Source organism: Lepidochelys kempii, chromosome 6, assembly GCF_965140265.1.
Source record: "Lepidochelys kempii isolate rLepKem1 chromosome 6, rLepKem1.hap2, whole genome shotgun sequence".
Classification (NCBI taxonomy): Eukaryota; Metazoa; Chordata; order Testudines; family Cheloniidae; genus Lepidochelys; species Lepidochelys kempii.
Window position 1 is genome coordinate 117414462 of NC_133261.1, and position 27809 is coordinate 117442270.

General features: G+C 41.6%; 1 protein-coding gene across 3 annotated transcripts in view; it reads right to left on the minus strand.

The window, feature by feature from the left end:
- Positions 1–1962: 1962 nt before the first annotated feature.
- Positions 1963–27809, minus strand: part of NUDT14 (nudix hydrolase 14) — a 99955-nt gene continuing 74108 nt past the window's right edge. For all 3 annotated transcript variants that reach the window (XM_073349845.1, XM_073349843.1, XM_073349844.1), the window contains exons 3-5: positions 26810–26874; positions 22282–22519; positions 1963–2234 (exon numbers count right to left, since the gene is read on the minus strand). In XM_073349845.1, coding sequence (XP_073205946.1) covers positions 1994–2234; positions 22282–22519; positions 26810–26874 — 544 coding nt within the window. In that variant the 3' untranslated portion in view covers positions 1963–1993. The remainder of the gene's footprint in view (positions 2235–22281; positions 22520–26809; positions 26875–27809) is intronic.

The following is a 27809-nucleotide window of genomic DNA, read 5'->3' on the forward strand; positions in this document are numbered from 1 at the left end:
CCATTCTTGGCGTACACATATGCCTGTGCGCAAAACTGGATTCTTTTGGCCAGCAGCGTCCACTGTACCTGCCCTTTAGATGCCCTCATGCCCCTCACCTGAGGGAAAGGTGGAGCAGGCCCAACCATCGCTCAGTTCCTTTGCCAATATACAATTCCAGAGGAGTCGGACTCCATAAAAGAAGAGAGGACGGGTCATGAAATCCACATGGACATCTTAAAGAATCAGTTGCTGTGGGGTAACTAACTGTTCTTTCTTCTTCGAGTGATTGTCCACATGGATTCCACTCTTAGTGGGGAATAAGCCGTTGTTGGGTTTGTTTGGAGGTGAGTAGTAGGAGTCCTACTTAAACAATGACTACATGACATCCAATCTGGAAGCCTCTGCCAAAGAGCAGTGTCTTGTGATGGCATGGAGTGAGCTGCACATAGCTGCCATAGAGAGTTCAGAAATAGAGACCTTCTTTATAGTGGAATGAGCTCTAATATGGCTATATGGATCTAACTTGGCTAGATCCATAGCATGTTATGCAGTTGGAGACCCACTTAGATAATCTATTTGCCCCAAAATTCTCTCTGCAAAGGGCAAAATGTAAAAAGACATTGCTGGTTCTATATCAAGTGTAGTTTCCCTGAGGTTGAGTGAGGTGTCGGGAAGAATATTGGGGGATGAACAAATTGATTCAGATGGAATTCTGAAACAACTTTGAGCGTGCACTTGGAATGAGGTCTGAGAGTGACTGTGTCCTTATGAAACACTACGTAAGGGGACCCAAGGTGAGGGCCTGAATCACCCCTATCTTTTGAGCTGGGGTAATGGCCACTCAAAAGGTCTTGCTGCCACGGGTGGCCAGAAGGAACTGAGGGATGGCCCATCCCCTCCGCCCTTTATGCCCTCAGGTGAAGGGGCGATGAGGGCATCTAGGGTGCAAAGGCAGCCCCAACAAATACTGCTGGCCACAATAACCCAATCTCCCATGTATATAGCACATGTGCACCAAAAATGGAATCTATGTGGACAATCACGAAGAAAACTTTATAATTTTGAATTTGTCCCTACAATGGGGACATGCAAACGTAATGGAAGAATTTTATAGCTAGTTTATTAAAGTAGGTGAAAGCTTTAGTTATGAAAAACAACTCTCTCAACAATTTGATGCACCATATATATTCAGTAACAAGTCCAATTACTATAAGTGTATGTTAAGCCTAAGACTTGCCGTGCAACCATCACCAAAGTGACTGAGTTATCTGATCAAACTTATTTGTCAGTATTGGTTGGTGTACAAATATGCCTCATGTGCGCAAGACTGGATTCTTTTGGCCAGCAGCGTCCACTGTACCTTCCCTTTAGATGCCCTCATGCCCCTCACCTGAGGGAAGGGTGGAGCAGGCACAGCCATCGCTCGGTTCCTTTGCCAATATACAATTCCAGAGGAGTTGGACTCCATAATAGTGGGAAAAGAGAACGGGTATTATTCAACATTTATTAAAATTGAGAGAAAACTTTAGTAAACACGTTCACTTTCAGGTGGATACAATGAACAGCTGCTTGCTAAGATGGTTTACAGTATCTTTACTTTCATGCAGAAACTATTAATTTGCATAAAACGTATAGCCTCTGGATTCATGGCCACTCTAGATGCTTTATAGTCTTTCGTTTGTTGACTTTTCTTTTTCCATTTTCATGTAATAGGCTCTTTAGAAAAGTCCTTAATATGCAAGTTCCAGTTTCCTGAGCAATCACATTAACCAATAAATTTGACCCTGAGACACTTAGGGTCAAATCCCAGCCCCACTGAAGTCAACGGGAGTTTTGCGATGGATTTCATGGGGGGGGCCAGGATTTCACGCTACATTTTAATTTTAAAATCTAGAGAGTCTATGATCAGTTTTTTTGTATGCAACTCCCCCTCCTGCTTCCCTACCCATATCAGTGATCCATAGAACAAAGAGGAAGTCATTTGTCAAGTTAGAAAATCATGGTGCTCATTTTATTTTTTCAGCGGCCCCAGGGCAACATTGCTTTGGAACCACATGAAGCTGAAGATAACGCCCATTGTCTTAGGGAAATGCTCATCAAAAGCAAATTTCATGGAGTCTTGTAAAGGTACTTCTACAACTTCAATCAGCTCTCCCTCTTCAGGCTGGCCTCCACCTTCTCCAGTTTTCATCTGATCTGTTACCTCTGCATAAAATAAGGTTTGCTTAGAACCAGTCACACCAACTCCGGACCTGGAAAAAAAATAGAAGAGGAAAAACTTCACATTTATTTAAGAAAAATGTTATTTTGTACCTATGAAACTGGGTCCCTGGTCCTCAATTAGTGCCCCTGAGCAATACCAAAATAAAAATAATTAATTATTAATGAATTTTAAGTATTCAAAATGACAATTAGAATCTCTTTTTATTCATAAAAAGTCAACTAAAATTGTCAGTTAACTAAAATTGAGTTCAGTTCCATTTTAGCACAGATATATCTACAACTACATTCTGTGGCTGCACCAAATGTTTATTTTGAAAGGAGATGGAATAATTGATCTAACAAATGGAAGATTCTTCAATTTACTTCAGTGGGAGTTGGTATGGGCCCTGATCTATAGAAACCTGCAAACAATAGGATGAAGCTCCCCAGGGTATCTGAATGTTACATTTGTTTGCTTATTTTTATAAGAAATTTTAGATTTCTGTTGCTTAAGAAGATTAGGTCTATTCACAGCTGGAGACCTCTATTCACATCCTGGATAGGTGCAAGAATGGAGTGGCAGCGTGAGATTCTTTTCTCTACCCCGCCTAACCCTTTTGCCTTGACCCAGATGGACCACCCTAAGAATGAATGCATCTGAAGTAATTCAGCCTCTCAGCTAAATTTGTTATCATGGATTTACTTTAGGATATCTTAGATTATGCAGTCTTTCTTCAGCTAGACCACTTGCTGTGTGTTATACTTCTTATTTGTTAATCCTCTATTTCTTAAGAACTATTTCATTTAGATTTTTTAAAAATAAGAGATAAGTACATAATCCACTCACTTGGTCCTTCCAGGAAAATAGTCACATTGCAATTGCAACTTCTGCATTTCCTGTTTTAACAAATTACTTTTAAGGCATATTGGGGGCTGATCCAAAACCCACTAAACTCTAGATCAGGCCATGAATGCTGAAGAATTAGTCTCAATATTACTGTACATAGGATTCAAAGATTTGTAGTAGATTAAAAATTATTTATTCAATATATATAGTTTCTAATAAAATAAAAATCTTATAGCATATAAACCCTTTTTACTCAATCTCTAGATAACTAAATCTCCCAGTTAATCCAAGGTAAATCAGATCCCCAGCAGGAATTCAAGCCAGGCTGTATTCTTTCAATCTTCTCAAACAAATCTATTTATTTTGGCTGGACAACGAATATTAATTAGTCAGTTTGTTGCTATATCAATAGCCACAATCTTTTTTCTTTCTGAAAACAGAATTGGGAGTCAGCAAGCTGCATTCTCTTCCTAACTCTCCCACTGATGTACTGCGTGACCTTGGCCAAGGCACTTCTGTGCCTCAGTTTCTGAATCTGTACGAAGTGGACAATGAAACTTACTTATCTTTGTGAAGAGCTTACGAGAGACTAGGATGAAGGGTGCTATGTATGTATTCTATCTATTCTCTGCTTTCTCTGTGATTGTACTATTCTTCTGATACATTCCTTGGCCAAAGATAATGTGACCTAGTGGGAGGCAGCAAGAGAACAGGCTAAGGGGCTTCCCATTTTCTCTCCTCCCTCTTGCTGAAGGATGTGACCTGCTTTCTCAGTAAAACTGAATTACTGTCTCTAATGACCTGGTTTTTGCAGCCACTGTCCTCAGCGTTTGTATCCTATTATGGTGGCTATCACTGCAGGCTTGTCAATAAAAACGCTATCCAGCACTGACAATGATTCACAGACTTGATGCACCACTGGCACAAGATCAAATGCCTTCTCTGGACTCCCCCCTGCCCTTTGCATCCTTTCCCCTTCTCTAATGGGAAGCTGCTCGGAAGAATAACCCCATCAGGCATGCTGCCACTCATCTCAGTTGCAAGTGACGATCCAACTGGCAGAAGACACAATAGAAACGCAGTCTTTGAAAGCAGCAGGATTTACACACTGAGCCCACCATGCTGGTTTAATCATTCTAATCTCATTATAAAGTAAGGTAGACCCATTTTTCACAAAGTTGCTACCAGTACCCGGTTTTCTAAAGTTGGAATGTCATTTTTTATGCTAATATGCTATCAGTGTGCTTTCTGCTGTAATGACGACAACACACTTCTATATATTTTCTTGGTACTAATAAGCAATAATGCATGGTACTAAAAAGGAACACAGGAGATGAATCACTGATTAAGAACAAACAGGGTTATTTCAGAATCCATCACAGGAAAGTCCTTTAAATCCTAGGAGGAGTCCAAGTTGTTCTGTAAACATGCTGGCCCCAGTTTATTCACCTTGTTTCATAGGTGTAGCTTTGGGAGGGAAAGTAAGAGGGTTGTTGCCCCCCCACCCCCAACAACAAGCCTCGGGCAAGCATGGAATTTGCACCCGCCATGCGCAGCCCCATTGGCCTGACTGGAGCGGTCTCCCCAAATACAGAAGTCAAACTATGCCTTGGCTTGCTTTCCACCACTGAGCTCCACCCTGAGTGCTATCAACTTTTCCCAATCCTACCTCAGTCTAACAAAATTGTAACTTAAAAGACTTATTTGCCATGGAATATTACATTGTTTTTATATAACATTTATTTTAATTCTTGGCCCTCATTTTCCTATCCCTTTCTATTTGTGATCTGTGTGTTGTTTGTATGAGGGGCACTCTGTTTTTCACAGTCTATAAGAGGTGGGGATATTCTTTTTTCTTGCTGTTCTTTATATAGGGTAGGATTTGTTCTTCATCGATTTTTTTTGAGAAATTGTGTTTTTAAAAATTACAAAAGCACATAGAGCCTGGGATTTGGTATTTTTAAGTAGAAACCTAAAGAAATTAAAATAAATGTTGGATTTATTTAGCCCGCATGCTAATCTCTGTATGTGCCATGGTAAATTACAGAACTACATAGGGGTTTAATAATAAATGAATAAATAAATAATAAAATATTGCTGGTTGCTCTCTCACCTTCTGATCTTGATTTGCTCTCACCTCAACTTGATTTACACACATTCTTTTTAGGACCAGTTCTAGCAATTTGTATCATATTATATTTCACCCAAAAAATAACAAGTGGGAAAAACAGTTTTGAGTATTAAAACATATCCCCTTCCCTTTTAACCTGTTTCTGAAGTTCATGACCTTTTTCAAGAAACCAAATTGGTGCAGATCTGTAGTTAGACAATTAAAACATTAGATGTAACCTAGTCAGTTTGATATTATGCAAAGGATCAGTCTGCAATCCAGCAAGTTTAAAAACATATAACCCTTATGTAAAAGACCCTTCCATACAAACTCTCTGCCTTAATTATTTACAAGGTAATCTCTTCCTATGCTATCCATGACCTTTTACTTTTGAAACAGCTGCAGCTGTGGAAATCACTGAGTTCTCCCACCATGTATCTTTTCTTTAGCATAAAAGAAAATTGTTTCCTGAGTCACAGCATCATGAGAGATTCAGTTTCTTGCCTCAGGATCTCAAATAGCTTATTGGTTTCACTTCAGGATATTATTACTTATATGTTTCAGAGTGTTAGCAGCCGTGTTAGTCTGTATTTGCAAAAAGAAAAAGGAGGACTTGTGGCACCTTAGAGACTAACAAATTTATTTGAGCATGAGCTTTCGTGAGCTACAGCTCACTTCATCGGATGGATTCCTTACTCAACATATCAAGACTGGCTGTTATTCTTAAACTTAAAATGTTTTTAAATGATGTTTGGCCTGGATCTCATATCTTTCCTATTCTATAGTACCTGGAATTGCATGCAGTTTGGGTCATATCTTGCCATCTAACTATGCATAGAACTTGCCACTGAAATCAGTGGAACGTTTGGGATAAAAAAAATTGTGGTAGGATATGGCCACAGGTTCATTTTGTTTGTTCTTTTATTTGTATTCTCTCCATTCCGTTTTAAGACAACCTTAAATTGCATGTTGAGCTATTAGTTTTAAAATAAATATCTGCCTCCAAATAAGCTATATACAAGAACAAAGGGTCTGATAAATGCTTTTCACTGCAGTTTATTTTACTCCTCTCTCTAAGACTTTATATTTGTAAATCTATTTATATTCTAATTCAACAGCACGTCTCAATCTTAAATTGGATAACTTTGCACACTTAGTATAACATTACATTATCTACTGTATAACAAATTGACTAGGTTATGCCTAATGCTTTCATTGTTAAACTATAGATCTGTCTCACTTTGGTTTCCAAAAAACATCATCTACTTCAGGAAGAGATCAAAAGAGAAAGCAATATATTTTGCTGCACAAAAAGGATCTATTTCCAGTATTTTCCCACTTGCTACTTTTTGTCTAGATCAGTGGTGCCCAAACTTTTCTTGCCGCGCCCTCCCTTACCAGTAATAGAATCTGTCCACATCTTCTTCCCCTCCCCCTGCTCCCATCACTGCATACAGTTGGCTCAGCAGAGGAGCTTGGGCTAAAAGCAGAGCTGACCTAGAGGCAGAGAGGGAATGAGGGCAAAACTGGACTAGGGGTGGAGCAGGGGGAGGAGTGGAGCTGAGGCTGTGGCTGGAGTGGAGCTGAGGCTGGGGCCAGACCTGGGCTGGGCGGCGCTTCCTCTCCATCCCCCAGCGGGGGCTGGCCTGGGTCCTGCCCCTCGAATGTTCCTCTCTGCCCCTCTAAGGGGGGAGTGCCCGATAGTTTGGGGACGACTGATCTAGATGATTTGGCTTTTTTATCTTCTGCTTCAGTTAAGTGTCATCATCTTCTCATGGATGTATGCCGATTGCCCTTTACTAAAACAGATATTCCTGAATATTGACCACTGCCATCTTTTACAATATTTCCAACCTGTCTTGCATCCTCTTGTACTCTCCCCTTCCTTAGAGAACTATCAAAAAATCACCACCAAAAATGTTTTATTTGCCTTGCTATTTCCTACAGAATTCCTAAATGCAACTCACATGGGCCTGTTATTTTGAAGCAGTTTTAACTGCCTCTTCTGCTCTGATGAAGTCATAAAGCATTTTAACATTCCCCTTTGAAAATGTATATTAGTCTCAGGGATGTGACCTTCAGCAGTTGTTTGTTTTTTTGTTTCTTTGGGGAGAGGTTCCAGTAAATAAGGAAAGACTTCTTTAGGTTTCTAGTAATATCAAACTTCAGTCATTAAACACTTTCCTTTTATCCGCTTGCATGGTTGTTTGCACTTCCTATACAAAATATTCCAATAATTTTGGTGTGCCTTTATTCTCTTTGATATTTTTATTTCAGTGACCTCTGCCACCTTCCTGCTCTATATACTGTCTACACATTGTTTTCTTCTTAGCCTTTTCCTATAATTTCAAATAAAAAAAATTGCTTTCCTCACAATCACACAGTGAGCCTCCTAAGAACAGAGATAAAAGCTGTATTTATTACTGACACACACAAGCATATATCTTAACTTGCCAAGCACTAACATGCTGTACAATGTGAGACAAGTGCAAAGTGAGGGGGATACAAAAATTATGAATGCAGGAAACTTATAATGCTGCAGGATTTGTTCTTTTGGTGTAAATTAGTCTGTAACATCAATTTCATAATTCTTTATTCCAATCTTAATAATTTTTTACAATAAAAGTGATATGACACCAAATGTGTGTAGAATTGAAGAGACTAGGACTAAAAAGAATGCAGTCCCTTAAAATGAGCTCTATGTACACAGATATAATCCTTTTTTTTGGACAACCAGTGTGGATGCTTGTATGTAGTAATGACACTATGTACATAGGTTGTGTATATCAGTTCACAAGAACCCTGGGAAATCCAAGCAACCCTTCACGGGCTCTTTCTTAACCATCTAAGTAAGTGAACAGCTCTGGATAAAGAGGTGGCTGAAAAGGAACTTTCAGGTTTTCATACATTCCTTTTAGGTTGTGTCTACACTTACAGTGGCATATGGGGTACAGGAGCTACGTGCTGTAGTGAAAGGCAGGCTGTAGCTACATTTATCGCTGCCGTGTGTCCTGCTGCTGGAGCCTTTCCTGGCTGCCTCCCCCCTGCCAGAGCCTTTCACTAGGGGAGAGGACGGGGAAAGGCTCCAGCAGCAGGGTGGCAGCGAGACACTGCACTGCTAAAAATAACGGTGTAGATGTGGGAGGTGTTGCTTAGGCATGTAGAGCCGTGTAGGGTATATACCTTGGAGGTTCAGGCATGCAGAGCCTGTACTCACCTAGACCACGTCTCACTGTCTACACTGCTATTTATACGTGTGCTAGCTGGGTATTCAGTGTCTGACCTCTACATGTGACCATAAGTGTAAACGTAGCGTTAGTTAGAGCTGTCATTTTCTTGAGTTTTTAAATCTTACTATGCAATATGTCACTTTCCACTTGTTCTATTTCTACTCTGCATGGAGACACTTTCTGGGTTATTTTTCACTAATTCTACCACCTCTCCTGGAAATCAAGGAAAACTTATCCACAATGCTTTCATAAACTTCCCAGTTCTGAGAAGAAACAGCAATCACCAGATGCTAGAGCCAATCATGCCAGCAGATCTTAGAAATGTAATTTTGGCTATATTTCAGCCACATCTTGTCTATGCTTCTTATTAGCATGTTGACATCTAATAGTTTCATCTATACTTGTCAAAGGAGCCAAAGTGAAGTAGGCATCCAGCACTCAGTGAACTTCAGTGGGATTTGGGTGCCTAAATCCCTTATGATCCTTTGAAAATCCCACTCATGTATCACTATGGGACAAATTCAGCAAAGACATAAGTGGGTGGAGCTCTTGGATGTCAATGGGAGCTGCATCCACTTTTGATGAGGGATGAATTTCTCCTGTAGAGTTTATAATCATTGCAACTGAATGTTATGGAGCTTACAAGCTCTGTTGGTCATCAAGTCACTAGTACTTGAAAAGCACATAAGAACATAAAAGTGGCCATTCTGGGTCAGACCAAAGGTCCACCTAGGCCAGTATCCTATCTCCTGACAGTAGCCAATGCCAGGTGCTTCAAAGGGAATGAACAGAATAAGTAATCATCAAGTGATCCATGCCCTGTCGTCCATTCCAAGCTTCTGGCAAACAGAGGCTATTGACACCATCCCTGCCCAACAGCCATTGATGATGTATCCATGAATGTATCTAGTTCTTTTTTGAACCGTGTTAGCCTTGGCCTTCACAGCAGTCTCTGCAGAAGAGTTTCACAGATTGTGCATTGTGTGAAGAAATACTTCCTTTTTTTTGTTTTAAACCTGCTGCCTATTAATTTCATTTGGTGACCCCTAGTTCTTGTGTTATGAGGAGTAAATAACACTTCCTTATTTACTTCCTCCACACCAGTCATGATTTTAATAGATCTCTATCATATTCCCCCCTTAGTTGTCTCCTTTCCAAGCCGAAAAATCCCAGTGTTTTATTAATCTCTCCTCATATGGGAGCTATTCCATACCCCTAAATTACATAAAACCCAATAATTTCCAGACAAAGAGCTTGTAAGATCTTCAAGTCCACTAGCCCCAAATTTTTCCTGTTTTGTTTCAGAGAAAATTAAAATACAGAAACCTATGTTACTTGTGGTAACATTAAAGTTCTGAATGCAAACACTTTCAAGTCAGGAAATTAAAAAAGTTGTGATTTTCACAGTAATGTTACCTTGGCACATGGCAAAAATGTTGTATTTTCTATTCCAAACCTGCATTTTAAGTGTGAACATTAGCATACTTGGGTCAAATAATGGCCTGGCCTCTACAGCCTGCAGGTGAATAAAGGTACGCAAGGCACCCTCTTATACCCATCTGTGGGTTACCCATACTATAGGGAACAGCACAGCGGGAGAGGAAGCTTCTGCAAATCCAGTTCATTCTCCCCACACATGGGCATGAGTGCGCTGCGAGGGTAGGGAATGTGTGAGGCCATAGCTAGAGAGTGTTACACATACTTCCCTCTCAGAGCAACAGCGAACACAGTAGGCATATTGCAAATCTAGTCTTCTCTTGGAACAGTGCAATGTCATGCCGCCCCTTGCTTAAGGCTTGTGGCAAAGCCACAACTGAGTCCTGAATATTTAGGTTGTTAAGTAATTCCATAAAATATACATGATGTGTATTGGAGCTGTCAGTGTTTCTCTGAGAAATGGGACTTTTCATTTTGTGACTTTTGTTTTTTTAAATAATTAAGCCTATATTAAATAAGTGTTATATTTTATTATACTCTATAACTAGGGAAATAGTATGTGATCACCTTTAAAAAATTTTTTAACATCGTGCTTGGAGACTGCAACTAAGATTGGGCCCAGTTGCTCTAGGTGCTGTACGCACACATAGTAAGAGTAAGTCTCTGCTCTGAACAGCTTATCATGATACATATATATATGGGGTCAGAATTCAAGATGTATGTTCACAGTTAACTTTCACATTTCCTGACTTTTAGGCATATGCAAACTTATTGCATTAACGTATTTTAATGCAACATATAAATCATAGCATCATAGAATATCAGGGTTGGAAGGGACCTCAGGAGGTCATCTAGTCCAACCCCCTGCTCAAAGCAGGACCGATCCCCAGTTAAATCATCCCAGCCAGGGCTTTGTCAAGCCTGACCTTAAAAACGTCTAAGGAAGGAGATTCCACCCCCCCGCTAGGTAACGCATTCCAGTGTTTCATCACCCTCCTAGTGAAAAATTTTTTCCTAATATCCAACCTAAATCTCCCCCACTGCAACTTGAGACCATTACTCCTTGTTCTGTCATCTGCTACCACTGAGAACAATCTAGAGCCATCCTCTTTGGAACCCCCCTTCAGGTAGTTGAAAGCAGCTATCAAATCCCCACTCATTATTCTCTTCCGTAGACTAAACATCCCCAGTTCCCTCAATCTCTCCTCATAAGTCATGTGTTCCAGTCCCCTAATCATTTTTGTTGCCCTCCACTGGACTCTTTCCAATTTTTCCACATCCTTCTTGTAGTATGGGGCCCAAAACTGGACACAGTACTCCAGATGAGGCCTCACCAGTGTTGAATAGAGGGGAATGATCACGTCCCTCAATCTGCTGGCAATGCCCCTACTTATACATCCCAAAATGCCATTGGCCTTCTTGGCAATAAGGGCACACTGTCGACTCATATCCAGCTTCTCGTCCACTGTCACCCCTAGGTCCTTTTCTGCAGAACTGCTGCCGAGCCATTCGGTACCGAGTCTGTAGCGGTGCATTGGATTCTTCCGTCCTAAGTGCAGGACTCTGCACTTGTCCTTGTTGAACCTCATCAGATTTCTTTTGGCCCAATCCTCTAATTTGTTGAGGTCCCTCTGTATCCTATCCCTACCCTCCAGCGTATCTACCACTCCTCCCAGTTTAGTGTCATCTGCATATTTGCTGAGGGTGCAATCCACACCATCCTCCAGATCATTTATGAAGATATTGAACAAAACCGGCCCCAGGACCGACCCTTGGGGCTCTCCACTTGATACTGGCTGCCAACTAGACATGGAGCCATTGATCATTACCCGTTGAGCCCGACAATCTAGCCAGCTTTCTATCCACCTTATAGTCCATTCATCCAGCCCATACTTCTTTCACTTGCTAATCATCTAATCATTATAATTTAGTCATAATTTTAAACTTTCCCTGTTGAGGAATTTGCAGCACTGCACAATAAATGTAAACTGGCTTTGTTAGCAACGATGAGATTCTGTATACAATTTCATTCATAAATCTGGTATGCAGTATATAAAAGCCGAACTACTACTTTCTTAAACAGTGATTCATTTTAATTTTACAATCATTCAAAGTGCTACATGTTCACATTTAAAGCTGGCACACATTGACTTCTTTGTACTTTAAATGTACATAATTAAGGTGAAGTTCTCTACGTGGAACGTATCTATTTATAAAATGCAACTTTTATTTGGATGCAGAATCTGGTATGTAGAGAATACATACCGTCATGTTTACAAGTAAATACAGTATCTCAGTGGCCTTTCTACTGCATTCCAAATCTACTCAGATAAACTTTGTGCAGTTTCCACTGTAATGTCTTAAGACCTTTATACAGTTCTAATGTTATAAGCAGCAGGTGCAGGAAAGAAAAAGAATAGACGCAATTAACACAAAATTATATTACACAGTACCGTCCACAAACAGGTGCACTAGCAGGTGATCCTTCTAATCATAATACATTTTATTGTACCACAGCTATTCATCACAATGCAATAAGGTAAAAATGGATTGTATGCATAGGTTACTATGTAGAAGGAATAATGCCTTTGAAAATACTATAATGCACAATACTAGCTCCATAGGATAAGGGCTATGTTCTTTCCTTTACTCCTTCTATTTACTGGTTTCAGAGTAGCCCACGAAAGCTTATACGCTAATAAATTGGTTAGTCTCTAAGGTGCCACAAGTACTCCTGTTCTTCTATTTACTGTAAATGTTCACATTTGGGAGGAACGTGGGGTGGGAGCAAACTTGTACCTGGTCCTTAAAGAACATTATATATGGGGATTCTGATGTAAGGGCCCAAACTTCTGAGACCCTCCAGGCCGAGGTAATCGCTACCAGAAAGGTGACCTTTCAGAGGGCATGATGCCAGCAGGTCAAAAGGAGGGCCCGTGAGCCTTGACAGGACCAGCTGAGGTCCCATGGGGGAATGGGTTCATAAATTTGAGGGTAAAGTCTCTCTAAGTCCTTGAGGAAACAAATGGACATTTAGTGTGAAAAGACTGACCTACCATCCATCAGAGGGTAGAAGGCTGAAATTGCCACTAGGTGCACCTTGATCGATGAAATGACTAGGCCCTATTGTTTCAGATGGAGTAAGTAGTCCAGCACATACTAGAGAGGTGACTGTGTTGGTGAGAGGCCTTTTTGGGATGACCTTCCAGAGAAACACTTCCACTTGGGAACTTAAGTAGCTCTAGTAGGTTTCCTACTACCTAGCAAGACCTGGCAGACTTGTTCTGAAAAAGCCAGCTCTGCCAGATTTAATCATGGAGCTTCCACACAGTCAGGTGGAGGGCCTTGAGGTTCAGGTGGAGCAATCAGCCATGATCTTGCAAGATCAGGTCCGGGAGGGGAGGGAGTGGCAACAGGATCGCTACTAATAGGTCCAATAACAGGCCGAATCAGTGTTGATTCAGCCATGCAGGGGCTATAAGAATAATCTTTGCTTTGTCTTGCTTGACTTTCAGTAGGACCTTGTGCATAAGAGGAATTGGGGGGAAACGTGTACAACAGGTACTTTGCCTGTGGGAGTAGGAAGGCATCTGTTCAGTGAGCCCAGGCTGCAACCGCGGAGTGAGCAAAACTGCTGAGATTTCCTGTTCTGCGGTCTACAAAGGGACACCCCCACCTCTGGAAGATGGACCTTGTTATATTATGAAGGGACCACTCATGGTGAGAAGAGAAAGATCTGCTGAGATGATCTGCCAAAATGTTCCAGGCTCCCGGAAGATGAGAAGCTTCAAGGTAGATGGGGTGCTTTGTGCAGCAATCCCACAAGCCAATGACCTCTTGACGCAGGATGGATGTGTGTGCTCCTCCCTGCCTGTTGATGTAAAACATGGCTACCATATTGTCCATAAGTACTCGCACAACCTTGCCTACAATCTAGGGTAGAAACACCTGGCATGCTAGGTGGACCGCTCTGAGCTCTCTGATGTTTATATGCAAGGAGAACTCCTCCTGGGACCACAGCCTTGAGTCCTGAGGTGCTCCAGGTAAACTCCCCAACCTAGATTGGATGCATCCGAGATTAGGACTACTGCTGTCTGGGGAGTGATACATGGAATGTCTGATCCCACCAACTGGCTTACATTCTGTCAGATTGGGGAGTGAAAAATGGTGACGGTTCACTGAGTACACCGAGGCCAGCCAAGCTTGAAAGGATCTGAGGCCCAATCTCGCATGCTGCACCATGTAAGTGCATGCCACCATATGACCTAAAAGTTTGAGGCAGAAACAGGCTGTTGTAATGGGGTGGGTCTTCACTTGATCTATCAGAGCCAACACTGTCTGGAAGCAAGCTAATGGGAGGAAGGCTCTGGCCCAGGTGTGATAAAGCACCACACTGATAAAAATCTATCCTCTGGACAGGGATAAGAGTTGACTTCTGCTCACTTATTAATAGGCCCAGGCCTCAGAAGGTAGCTTGTAACAGACCAATGCTGGCTCTCACCTAGGCTTGGACCAGCCCTTGATCAGCCAGTCATGGAGATAAGGGTAGACTCACACCCGGCGCCTTCTGAGGAAGGCCACCACCACTGCCATGCATTTTGCTGACAGGCCGAAGGGGAGGACAGTGAATTGGGAGTGTGCCTGCTTCACTAGGAACCTGAGGAACCTTCTGTGGCCCCAGAAAATGGAGATGTGGAAATAGGCCTCTTTCAAGTCGAGGGAGGCACATCTGTACCCTGGATCCAGGCAGGGAATAATGGAAGCCAGGGAGACCATGTGGAACGTCAGCTTCTTGAGATAACTGTGAGGCAATGCAAGATGCAAGAGGCGTCAGAGATCCCTTTGGCCTTCAGGATTAGGAAACAGCGGGATTAAAACCCTTTCCCTCTCAAGTTCTGATGCACCTCCTTCACAGCCCCTATCCAAAGGGGGGCTTGCACCTCCTGGACTAGAAGTTGCTCATAAGAAGGGTCCCTGAAGAGGGATGGGGATGAGGGGGAGGGTGGGTGAAGAAAACTGAAAGATGTAACCTTCCTCCACTGTACTCAGCACCCAATGGTCTGAGGTGATGAGGGACAATACTGGCTGAAGTAGGAGAGTCAGTCTGAAAACAAAAAGGGGATCAGGATCCGGTATGGGAACCGATATAGTGCTCTTGGGCACCCCTTCAAAAGTTCTGCTTGGGGCTGCCCGGATATCTGTGCAGACCCAGTAGAGAGGCTGAGGCAGAAGAGGGAGATTGCCTGCACTTATAACCCCTGCTTTGTTTCTTAAACAGGTCTTGGCGTGGTGGCAGAGCTGAGAAGCAGACTGGTTGTTGAGGTCTGAAGTGCTTCCTCAAGGAATCAGGGCACAGAGGCCCAGGGACTTGAGGGTGGCGTTAGAATCCTTCAGGTGATGGAGGTTTGCTTCCATCTGTTTGGAGAAGAGGGAAGTTCCCTTAAACAGAAAGTCCTGAATGGACTGCTGAACCTCCGGTGGTAGTCCTGCAGATTGGAGCCAACAGCACCTTTGCATGACTACCACCAACACCATTATTCTAGCAACTATATCAGTTGCATCCAGAGCAACCTAGAGAAAAGCCCTGCCTATAGTCTTCCCTTCCTCCACCAGAGCGGAGAATTCCTGTCTGGACTCCTGCGCCAGTGAGTTCTTGAATTTTGACAGAGAGTCCCAGACATTATAATCATACCTCCCAAGCAAGGCCTGCTGGTTGGAGATGCAGAGCTGCAACCCACCAGTAGAATAACTCTTTCTACCAAATAGATCCAGCTTCTTTGAGTCCTTCGCTTTGAGGGTCATGTCCTGCAGCCCTTGCCTGTCTCTTTCATTGGCCACTGAGACCACAAGGGACCTGGGAGGGGGATGGGAATATAGGTACTCATACCCTTTGGTGGGACAAAATACTTTTTCTCTGGTCTTTTTGAAGTGAGGGGCAGAGAGGATGGCATCTGACATAGGGATCTGCCTGGACACATAACAGCCTAATTGAGGGGTAGGCCCACCTTTGACAGGGCTGCTGCAGCCAAGATGTTGATCAGGCTGTGAGAGGATTCTTTAAGCACCTTAACTTCCAGCCCTAGGTTAGATGCCACCCTTTTCCATAGCTCCTGATGAGCGCTAAAGTCACCGAGCTCCTCAACCCCCACATAGCTTCATCTCAGGAGGAGGAGGCCTGCACAAGGGGGTCTTCCTCCTCTTCTTCTGCACCGCCCACATCACATAGCCTCAAGTCCTGAGTATTGGTACTGGGTTGAGTACTAGAGTCAGGGTCAGGTGTTGGATGGTGTGGTGGAGGGGCCTCTCTCTCAGACACCATCGAGTATGAATGGCTGGAAGTTGGTCCCAGTACCGTGGGAAAACCCCACAGATTCTGAAAAGGCCACTGGACCTGCATAGGCTACAGCCCACTGGGCCAAACGCCTGGAGGGGTACCCACACCAGGATGTGACAGAATGTAGGCCTGAAGCACCTGGCATTGGCCACTATTGGAAGACTGGATACTAGGCTACATGGATCTTTGGTCTGACCCAGTATGGCCATTTTTATGTTCTTATGGGTATCGGTATCAGGCCCATGGCTGGATGCATGACTCCATCTCAGACTCCGATGACAAGTCAGGTTGTGGGGACCTGGGGATCATTAATGATCTGGAGGATGGCGTGGACTGCACTCTCAGCAAGTTTGCAGATGACACTAAACTGGGAGGAGTGGTAGATACGCTGGAGGGTAGGGATAGGATACAGAGGGACCTCAACAAATTAGAGGATTGGGCCAAAAGAAATCTAATGAGATTCAACAAGGACAAGTGCAGAGTCCTGCACTTAGGACGGAAGAACCCAATGCACAGCTACAGACTAGGGACTGAATGGCTAGGCAGCAGTTCTGCCTAAAAGGACCTGGGGATTACAGTGGACGAGAAGCTGGATATGAGTCAACAGTGTGCCCTTGTTGCCAAGAAGGCTAACGGCATTTTGGACTGTATAAGTAGGGGCATTGCCAGCAGATTTAGGGACGTGATCATTCCCGTCTATTCAACATTGGTGAGGCCTCATCTGGAGTACTGTGTCCAGTTTTGGGCCCCACACTACAAGAAGGATGTGGAAAAATAGGAAAGAGTCCAGTGGAGGGCAACAAAAATGATTAGGGGGCTGGAGCACATGACTTATGAGGAGAGGCTGAGGGAACTGGGGATGTTTAGTCTACGGAAGAGAATAATGAGTGGGGATTTGATAGCTGCTTTCAACTACCTGAAGGGGGGTTCCAAAGAGGATGGGTCTAGACTGTTCTCAGTGGTAGCAGATGACAGAACAAGGAGTAATGGTCTAAAGTTGCAGTGGGGGAGGTTTAGGTTGGATGTTGGAAAAACTTTTTCACTAGGAGGGTGGTGAAGCACTGGAATGGGTTACCTAGGGAGGTGGTGGAATCTCCTTCCTTAGAGATTTTCAAGGTCAGGCTTAACAAAGCCCTGGCTGGGATGATTTAACTGGGGATCGGTCCTGCTTTGAGCAGGGGGTTGGACTAGATGACCTCCTGAGGTCCCTTCCAACCCTGATATTCTATGATTCTATGACCACAGGGAGGTAGTACCCCTTAATTCCACTGGCTGGTGTCGAGGGTCCAGGGAATGGTGCCAGAATGGGGAAGCCTTTGCTGACATCATCAGGGTCGGTTTCCCTCCAGAGGACGCGGTGCTGGATAGGATCTCAGGGCAACATGCTCCCTTCTGCTTGCCATCCTCACCACTCTGGGATCTCGCCCTGCCGTGGTCAGTAGTACCAGGAGTGCCATCAGATCCCTGGCTGTGGCAAATGCCTCTGGGGTGGACGGCACCATGATCCCACTGGTGCCACACTGTCCCCCCGGTGTCAGCAGTTGGTCCTGCACCAGATTAACGGCACCTGTGAGCAGGTCAGTGTTGACACTTTTGGGGCAGAGGCAGAGAAGTGGCCTGACACAGGTCTCACCCTGCTTCACTCCCCATGCTTGTCCTTCCTCAGTTCCCTCTTGAACTGCTGCTTTTTGTACTTCTTCCTCAGCACCGGTGAAGGGGAATGGTGCCAAGAGACCCGTGCTGCTGGAGGAGCACTCCGCACCAATGCTAAGGTACTCGGTGCAGAGTCTGACTGGCTTGGCTCCGACGATGGTCTGACTGCGGATTCCATCAGGATGGACCTTAGCCTAGCCTCACTGTCCTTCACTGTTCAAGGCTTGAACTGGTGGCAGATCTGGCAATGCTCTCACATATGAGCTTCCTCCAGACACTTCAGACAGCTGGAGTGTTGGTCACTCACTGGCATGGACTTGCCGCAGGAGGCACTGGCTTTGGAGCCCGGAGACCAGGGGCATGCCAGGCCTCAGGGCAGAGGATGCCCTCTAAACAAATGTGAGGGTCCAACTATTTACACAACTACTAAAAGAAATAAACAGAAGACAAGAAAACTTGAAAAGAAAGAAAGGAGGGAATAATAAGAACCACTGATGAACGCCTTGCCAAAGCAAGAGAAGATGTTCCAGTGACCATCACGGGCTGGAAGAAGGAACTGAGAGGGTGTGGGGCCAGTCGGGCCCCTTATACCAGCACATGAGCATGCAGCAATATAGGATGCTAGAGACAGCCTGACGGATACCACGGAGGGAAAAATCTCCAGTGACTGTGCATGCGGTGTGTACGCACACCTACGATGGAATGGACATGAGCAAGCACTCAAAGAAGAACAACCAGTAATTTGTATCTTGTTCTGCTGAATTATTAAAATCTAAAAAGCACTCTACAAATATTCTTGGAAGACTTTGAAAATTTTAAAACTCCTGGGAGTGGTAGAACTTAATAGATACCTTGCAATCAGGAAGAAAAATTCCATTATTTTTTCTTCAGTAGTGCAATAAAACAAGGCTTGAGCATGGCACTGAGGGTGTTGCAGCCTAAAAAGCTAGTTCACAGGTGAACTTCATACAAGTTCAAATTTGAAACCATAGCCACCCACGTGGGGACTGGGAGGAAACTTGTCACCATCTAATAAAAGGGAAAACACAAAAGACCTGGTCACTCATAGGACACAGAAAAACTTATTTCTTTTATAAGATTATCATCATAATTTTTTCTGCATCCAATGGAATACAGGTCTTATTCTCTTACACGCCTCTAAAGTACCTAGCACAATGATGGAGCTATAAATAATGATACACAAAAACACCACCATGTTAAAACACCATTTTTAAATTGCAAAGCCAAGCACCCAAAAATTAGTAAATGAGTGGGATGAGACACTTTGCGAGTGGGTTTCATAGGAATGCATAGGAATGGTGAAACTCAGACATCATGGGTTTCGTTCAAGGCTCTGGAGGGGACTGCATTCTAGTGCTCCAAAGCATCGGGGTGCTAAAGTTTCTCAAAGAAGAGGGCACCAGAATGTTTTTGAACATAGTCAAAGCAAAATTGTTTCACTAGCCTGGTTCTCAGAAATGGTTGAACCATTTTGGCTGGAAAAAAAAAATCAGCCTGATGCAGACACTCAGCATATAAAATTTCAGCCCAAATGCTTAAATTTTGGCAAAATTATAAGCAACCAAAAACAGAATCTTTATAATGGGAACTGTCAGGCAGTCTTAGTAATAGGTGCGGCTACCAGCCCCAACTATAATACAGATAGCATAAAGCTAGACTGACTATGCAAGCTGCCCTGAGTAAGAGATGATACATAACTCCAAAGCCCCCAGAGCAGAGCAAACCAGACAATACATTTTGTCTCTAAGAGCCATAATTCACTTCCTGTTACACTCATGCTCCTGGACTATAACAACAGCAGATTACTTTCTCCTCTGTTCTGTATCAGCTGTGATGGTCAGCATATCAGGAGGGGCAGAGTAAAAGCTCTGCTCACAACCCCACCCCCCACCCTCCTACTCCCCTCCCACCTGCGCAAGTGTGGGAAGCCCAGGCAGGGGATTGATCTTAAAACTTTATAACCTCTGACTGCCTATGTAGGCCCATAGGGCAAGCTGCAGTCTCACCCACAATAGCTGTCATACTGTTGGGCAAGAAGGTGTACTGATTGCATAGTTACTTTTCTAGTCATAACTTTAAAATGTTCCTAATTTTATTGTACTAAAATAGTGGCTTCACTTATGAAAACAAATAAAAACTAGATTAGATTACTGTTCACTGCTTAAATTCAAACTTCCACAAGAAGGAAATTCAGAATGAGCACTGACATGCTACTGTTTACTATATGTCCAGACACCTTCCTCTTAGTTCACATCAAACTGATTTCACAAGTGCAAGTCTGTTGAGATCCTTCCAGGAACAAAGCAGTGGGGACTGAAAATGCAAGGCTGTACAATGTGAAGAACTCTGCACAATACTGACCTGCAATATTGGGTCAATAAATACTTAATGGAAAAATTGTTATATAGATCACTGCGATGATATACTATAATAATGGATCTGATTAATGTACTATATGTTAATCCAGAAATCACTGAACGAACACATACTAGCCATTATAATGTCTTATGTCAGCATTTTATATTGGCTATTAGAGGGTTGATAAAGATACTATCTAGAATGCATTTCAACAATCTAAAGAACACTATTTTTTCAGACATTGATATTGGTATGTTTAGTGTTCTCCCCACTTCCTCCGGAGGTACTCAATGTCCCTGACAGAGGGGACCAGTTCTCATATTCTGCCTTTACAGCCAATACTCAAGGCCCATGTTGGACCACCACACTGCAAGCTGAGGAAGAGTGAACAGGACCCAGACACAAATGATGCAAAAGCCCTTCTCCCTAACAGGAGCTGAACATATTCCTTCTAAGGGAGCAGGAACACAGGATTTGGAATCAATTCTGTCTCCCATGTGGCAGTGCAGCGTTATAAAAAATCCAACAACAGGTGACCTAAATACATTAGTTTTTAATTGAAACAAACCACCAACACCCTATTCCAAGGTGAAAAATAAATGCCAGAAAAATATCATTTTAGAGCCACAATCCTGCATTTTGATTTAAAAAAGTGAATCACTCCATCTGCCTGGAGCCCCATTCGATAGACCTTTGCACAGGCTAACTGCTGTGCCCATAGGGACCACAATGCAGGACAGGGGCCTTAAAAATTAAATCACCACACTAAGTGTATTTTATCTGGGAGTCACACTGCAAGTAAAACCTGTGTAACTCAACTAAAAAAATATTCTGTAAAATGAAAAGACATTTGTTAACTGAGAATGTATGTTGTTTCAGCTCAATGGGAATTCTTACTATTGAGTCATAAACCCTAAAAATGGAGGGTTTACAATGGAAATAGGGTCACAACTTATTTTTTGAAAGATTTTTTTTAGGTATCTGTGTCGGTACAGCACATCAATGTCACACAAAATACAAAATACTATGAACAGCTTTTGTTATTAATTCTAGAAAGCACGGTTTCTTTCAGTAGAACAAACCACTAATCTAGTTTCAAGGAGTTGCAAGAGACAACTCCTATGATTCACCCCTCACACCCTCCTCCATCAGAAGCGTTGCTTGTTAATCCAGCAGGAAATAACATTTGCCAGGATTGACAGCTGTGGATTTGTATTCAATTCCCAAATTAAAAACCAATGACAGGGTCTAGTTCAATAGAGCTGTCAAGTAAAAATGAAGTAAAAAAACCTGCAGCCATTCTCTGTTAATTTGTACATGTATTTTGGATAATGGTAACAGATGTCTTTAACAATGCTACAGCCTGGTAAGGAGATATAATGGCAATAAGGCTGTGAAAACATTTTCTTCTGAAATTATTTAATTCTTGACATTTCTTTAATTCCAAACAGCACAAATATTATTCTCCTCTTATTTCTGATGTAATTTATTGAAATATTTTACACTGAAATTAAAAACGTTCATAACAGCGTCAGCAATAAAGTGATATAAAATGTATCCTAATACATATTTCATATAAGCTTCAGTTATGGCCCTGATCCTGCGAACAAATCCAGTGGCACAAACCCTGATGCTGCGGTCCCATCAATGTAGGCTCAAAGCCCATGTTGTGCGGCTCAGTTTTTAATTAGAACAATGGAAATCAGAGATGGAAAAGATCTAATAGGTCAGCTAGCCTATCATCCTGTGAGTATAGGATTGTTTCTTACAATACACTTTCTAGCACTTCAACCACTCAATGTTTAAGAGCCCCAAGCAATGGGTTTTCCACCAATTCCCTTGGGGTTTTCTATTCCCCACTCTAATAGTTTTTACTAGCCCAATTTTCCTCAGTTTGAATTTCATCTCATTAATCTCAGGTCTATTGCCCTTTATATCTCCCTAAATTATTCCTCCTCTTCTTGGCGTTTACACCCTTAAGCAATCGTGGATGGCTGTTTCTCCCAGCTCATTGCTTTGGCAAGGAAATTAATTTACCCCTAGGCAATTCTAACAATTGTCATTTGAAAAAGGTTAAATACAAAGCATCAACTTGGCTGCTATTTACCTGAACGAAGTGATTTTCTTCAGGTTTGTAATGGGAACGTCATAACCACATTCTTCTAAGACTTCGTTGCATGCAATTTCCTCCAAAGAAAGTCCTGGCTTGTCTACTATGCCAGCGCAGAGTTCATAGGTCACGCCTTCTGTAGCTGGTAAGGGATCCAATAGAGGACACCAGCTATCCTGGTCTTTACTTTGAAAGTCTTGAGGCCGGTGCCGTTCCATTTCACACATGTAAACAGCTTTAAAAAAATGCAAAAGAAAAAACAACTGTGCTTGGAAAAATCTACTCTTACCATATCATTTCAAGTGGCATAAAAAGACCCCTTACTCACAGGGAATTTCACCATGCAATTTAAAACAAATCCAACTAATAGACACAATAAATCATGTAGGGCTACATTCTAAAAGGTGCCTGCATTGGTGTGTGTGCAAAAATCACATTCACACACAACTTTTGCACATTATTACTTTTACACACCAACGATGGGTTTTGTGTGGATAAATTCTATGATTTGCATACCAAAGTGACAGGCCACAATAACTACCCACAAAAGCGACTGGAGCATGCAATATTTCACACCTTGGAAAATCTGTTTCCACAATATATCATAAAGGTACACAAGTGCTTAATTGTGAAGCATTTACTACTGATGGGGCAATCAATAGTTGATTTTTAGTAAAATTGAGAAAAATTAAAACAGCAGTGGAATTTTTGTTTTCTATTTCATTTCTGTGAAATGGTCCTTTGAATATTAGTTCTGCTTATATTGATATGGAAGTCTCATACATGCTACCAAAACTAAGCGCAGCTGGTTGAACCTAAAAATCTATTGTTCAAAACAGCTTCCATTTGTTGGCCAATGTACATATCAGGGTTTATTTTAATCTATGCATTTATCTCTGCTGGGAAGTTGGTCTGTACATTCTGTACCATGTGCACAATGATGAATCTTTCAGCCTGTCAACTCAGCTGTTATTTGAACAGGGTTATGAAAAGCATGTATGTTTGTTTGAAAAATCCTCTTTTGAACATATAGTTCCTTGCACAGATTCTTGAGTGGAATTTGCAAAGGACCTTTTGCATTAATCTAGAAACAGCTGTCACTGTAATAGACTCCTAAAGGAAATACTAAGGGCCAGATTCTACAGTCTTTAGTCAAAACTCTCACTGATCTCAGTGGACATTTTTCCTAAGTAAAGTCTGCAGGATTGGGTCCTAAAACACAGAGAAGCACTACCAAAAATATAGAGCCATTCAAACTTTCTTTTACAGATGTAGCTCCGTTTGTCTCTTCTTTGCAAAGTTTCCCATTTTCACCCCCTTTATTTTATTAACAAATCTGATACTAATATATGAAAAACATGTTACAAGATGCCCAGCATGAAAACTGCTGTTTTATCTAATAATCTGTGACAGTTATACCTTAATAACGTTTAAAATATACTATATAAGTGTAACATGGGTTTCATGTAGAAAAAAAAGTGCATATTTATTGTTTAAGTCTCATTCCAAATATTAAAACTCTGTTACATAAGAGAGTACAAATTTAATGGACAAATTTAATGTTAGCAACTGAACTTTGTCCAGTGTTTCATTGTCCCTTTTTATCGTTGGTTATAAAGGAATATTACTCCCAAAGAAGTAGCCCACTACTGAGGGTACTTGGTTTAAGTCAAGGAGATCCTGAAGACACATCCTTAACTGGTGTAAATTGCCATAGCACCGAGAAGTATGACAATTTACCGAAGCTGAGGATCTGGCATTATTTGTTGGATCTTACTGAGCAAATCCGGGAGAATTTTTAATGTGTTTGCTCTAACATCCAAAATCTGAGTTTGTCTCAGATGGTTAATATGGGAAAATATCCAAAACGTTTCTTTCTTTAATTGGGAAAATGCCATGATGTGGTTATTGAGGTCAGATTCCACCAGTCTTGACTTCAGACAAGGCAGCTAAATACCTCCAATACACACAACCGCAGTTCAGCTCAGAATTACTCTAACAAATTTCGCAGGTCCGTGATGCGTTTTTCATGGCAGTGAATTTGGTAGGGCCCTAATCATGAATCTTGACTAATGATCCAGCATGTAGGCAAAATCTGTGGATTCTCATAGTGGAAAGTCCTAACTATGCGAGTTCTTTCCTGTGCAGCTGTGGCACAGGGAAGAGAGTTGAACTGCCTTAGTCAAACCAGGTGATATTGTTACCCAAAACAAGCCCGTTCAAGTAACTGAAACAAAAGCTTTGCTTGCGCTCCAAGGAAAAAGAATGGGGAGTCAGTAGTACAGATTTGGAGAGGCTTCTGGAATTTAGCAGCTCAGGGAGGGAACTGGTTTGCTGTTTAAACTTTTGATTTCTTTTTGTTTTCACCAATTGTTTTGGGAGCCCTCTGAGGTAAAACCTGGCTGGTGACAAGCCTTGTGTGCAATGTATTTTGAGTCACTGGAACAGCAAATACGTACAATCCAATTAAAGGCTGTTATACGTTAACTTGAAAATCCCATGGTGTATGTTTAGTGTTACTAACCCAAGTCTTCTCCAGTTACATACTGTTTAATCGTATTTGGAAAGATGTGGTCCGTTGACTATCAAATTAATGATATCTAGAGTCTCTCAATGGGGCATCTGTAAGGGACTAAAGTGGAAACTACTGCAATATTCTTTTAGATTTTCATTTTAGCAGAAGAGTTAATTAGTCCTAACCTCTTGTCTGTCTGAGGAGGGGCAGACACAGGTATACAACAGTCACACTTGTAGTAGATACACCTAGTGATTTAAACTGCTGCTTATCATCCAAATACTCAAATATCCATAGAAATGTTCCCTTCCCCTATCCTCTTTCTGTTGGGATTCTGACAGGGGAGCAAATAGGACACAGAGAGAGAACCATCACTTAATTTATGCATTTTTACAGACAGTATGGCAGATCATCCCCAGGCAATGGAAAGCTAACCCTATCACAAATACTCTGGTGGGAGTGGGTATGAGCAGTAGCTGCACTGGAAACTTTGACTGCCCATTTGCAGAGAAGGCCAGTCATTCTGAGCTCAGTCAGGGCCCTCTCTGATCTCTGTGAACAGAACACCAAAACAGAAGGCTTTTTGGAAGACTAGGCCTTCTAGAGCCAGCAGAATCTGAGATTTCCATGGAGATGGCACATTGGAGGTATCCACTTGGCCAGAACACTTAGAGTATTACATTTAGTCAATTTTCTCTATTCCCTTTGCTTATGGACCAACCTAATTTCATATTATCTAGCAGCTTAATGTGTTTCTCTTGTCATGAGAAAGTCATCCTGAAAATAATCTATTTTATTACACTATATATTACAGTATTTTATTTGCAAAAACAATTAACTTTATTATGCATTAGACCTGATTCAAAGACAAAATGTGCCCAGCTCTGTCTTGCATAGTACTAAAAGGCTAATGTGTGCACTGAGCCTTGTGCCCTCTGCACAAGAGTGAATTTCGTAAAGTTGTTAAAAAAAAGGCATCATGAAAGATATTTGCAGTTAGAGCCGCCTAAGAATGCCTCAAAGAGAGTATTAGCCACACTAGCAGTTTCTATTTGGTTGCAAATAAAAGACATAAGGATTTTAAATAAGCATATAAATAAATCCTATTCCTTACAATAGGCAACAGAGTGCTGAATGAAAACATGAGCTACAAGTTACAATATTATTGCTTTCCACTGAACTGCCTGTCAATCACTATAGGCAAGTGCGAATGGTAAGACACTGCACCAGAAAGTTTCCAGTGACATCTACCAGAATGGTCTTGAAACAGTCTCTTAGCAACAGAGATAAAAAGAGAGAGAAATATCTTTTAGATTCTCTCTCTCTCTTTTTTTTTGGTTAAAACCAACATGCTGAGGAAAAATACATCTTATTTTTAACCTCCAAAAAATAAATAACTGTCAGAAGTTATAACAATCGACACAAAAACATTAAAATTAATTTAGATAGATTCTTTCTTAAGGTATCAACCCCTCTTACAAGTAAGAGAGCCAATAGTCTACCTATTACATTGCAGAATACAATAAAGCAAAAATATATTTGTGCACAGTGTATCAATAGCCCCTAATTTTGAGGTCTGTTTTAAATTCCCAAGCATATACTGCCTCACATTAGATAAGATTTTTTTTTTTAAATAAGGAACATAACACTAAATGATTCAGGGCATAAGCCATCTGCTAATTACCATAGGTCAAGAAGAAACTTCCTAAAGGAGCAGCTTATTCCATAATTGCTCACTACAGGGCTGTTTGGAAATTCCCCTGAAGCATAGCAGTAGCTAAAGCCAAAGACAGACTAATGGACTATCTGGATCACTGGTTTCATCTAGTAAGGCAATTCCTATTCTGTGGAATGCTGATCTAGAGAATAGAGTGGGCTATAGTACAAAGGAATAGAATATGGAACAAAGATTTTATCACAACTATCTGTACACCCCCCAACTTTTAACTGCTAAACCCTTAATAGCTTGCTTCACTTGAGAGCAAAAGTAAAGCTAAAGAAGAGGATTACCTGGGCGGAACTGCTTCACCATAACAAAGCATTGCCGAGAGGAATTAAATATCAGGATTGAGACACTAAGGAAGAGGGGGAAAAAAACAAATCAATGCACTCTGAATAAACCAGTATGGATTAATGCAGTATTATTAACCTTACATCCCATGACTTTTATTTTTGACTATATAGACATGTATGATGTTCATTAACAGTTCAATGCAACAAGGGCCTGATACAAAATCCATTGATTTCAGTGGATTTAGAATCAGGCCCCAAAACACGGGTGACTTTATCCACTCTTAAGTCACTTTGCAGAAAAAAAAAAAGACTAAGAACACAGTTATTAATTGTAACAGCAGGAAGAGCTTCCAAAATCAAGTTATTTCTGATATCAGGGACACATATAAGCTATAAACCTGGAATCAAATCTTCATGTGTGCACCCTAGCACTCAGAAGGAGCCCCATTGAAGTCATGGACTAAAAAGTCTATCTATTTGCAAAATCAAGTCATAAATAGTTTCAGCTACTACCAGTTTTTTGTGGTTTCACAAATTTTTTTAAAGATTTTTCTCCGGTTTCTATACGAAAGACTCACATATAACTGACTAACTCACCATACTGGGGAAACAAACTGATACTTCACAGAGTACCGAAAAAGTAGAGAATTATTTTTCTGTCTCTAATTTCTTTCCATTGTAGTAATCTTGGGTTTTATTTGTAACACACAACAAGTTAACATTTTCAGATGAAACTGTGATTGCTAATTGGTGTCCCTTTAAAACTCACAAAAGCAAGTTTATACCACTCTCATCATCATGGTGTCAGCCCTTCATCTGCAATGCCTAGGTGCAGGTACATATCACTGGAAAGATCATTTATTATTCAATGAATCATACAGTTCTTCAATCCAGTGGGTTAAGTTAATGATGGAATATTTGCAGAAGTATTCAACAATATTTGAAATATAATGATGATGTCTATAGATTTTTACTATGGATTTACTAACAAACAGTT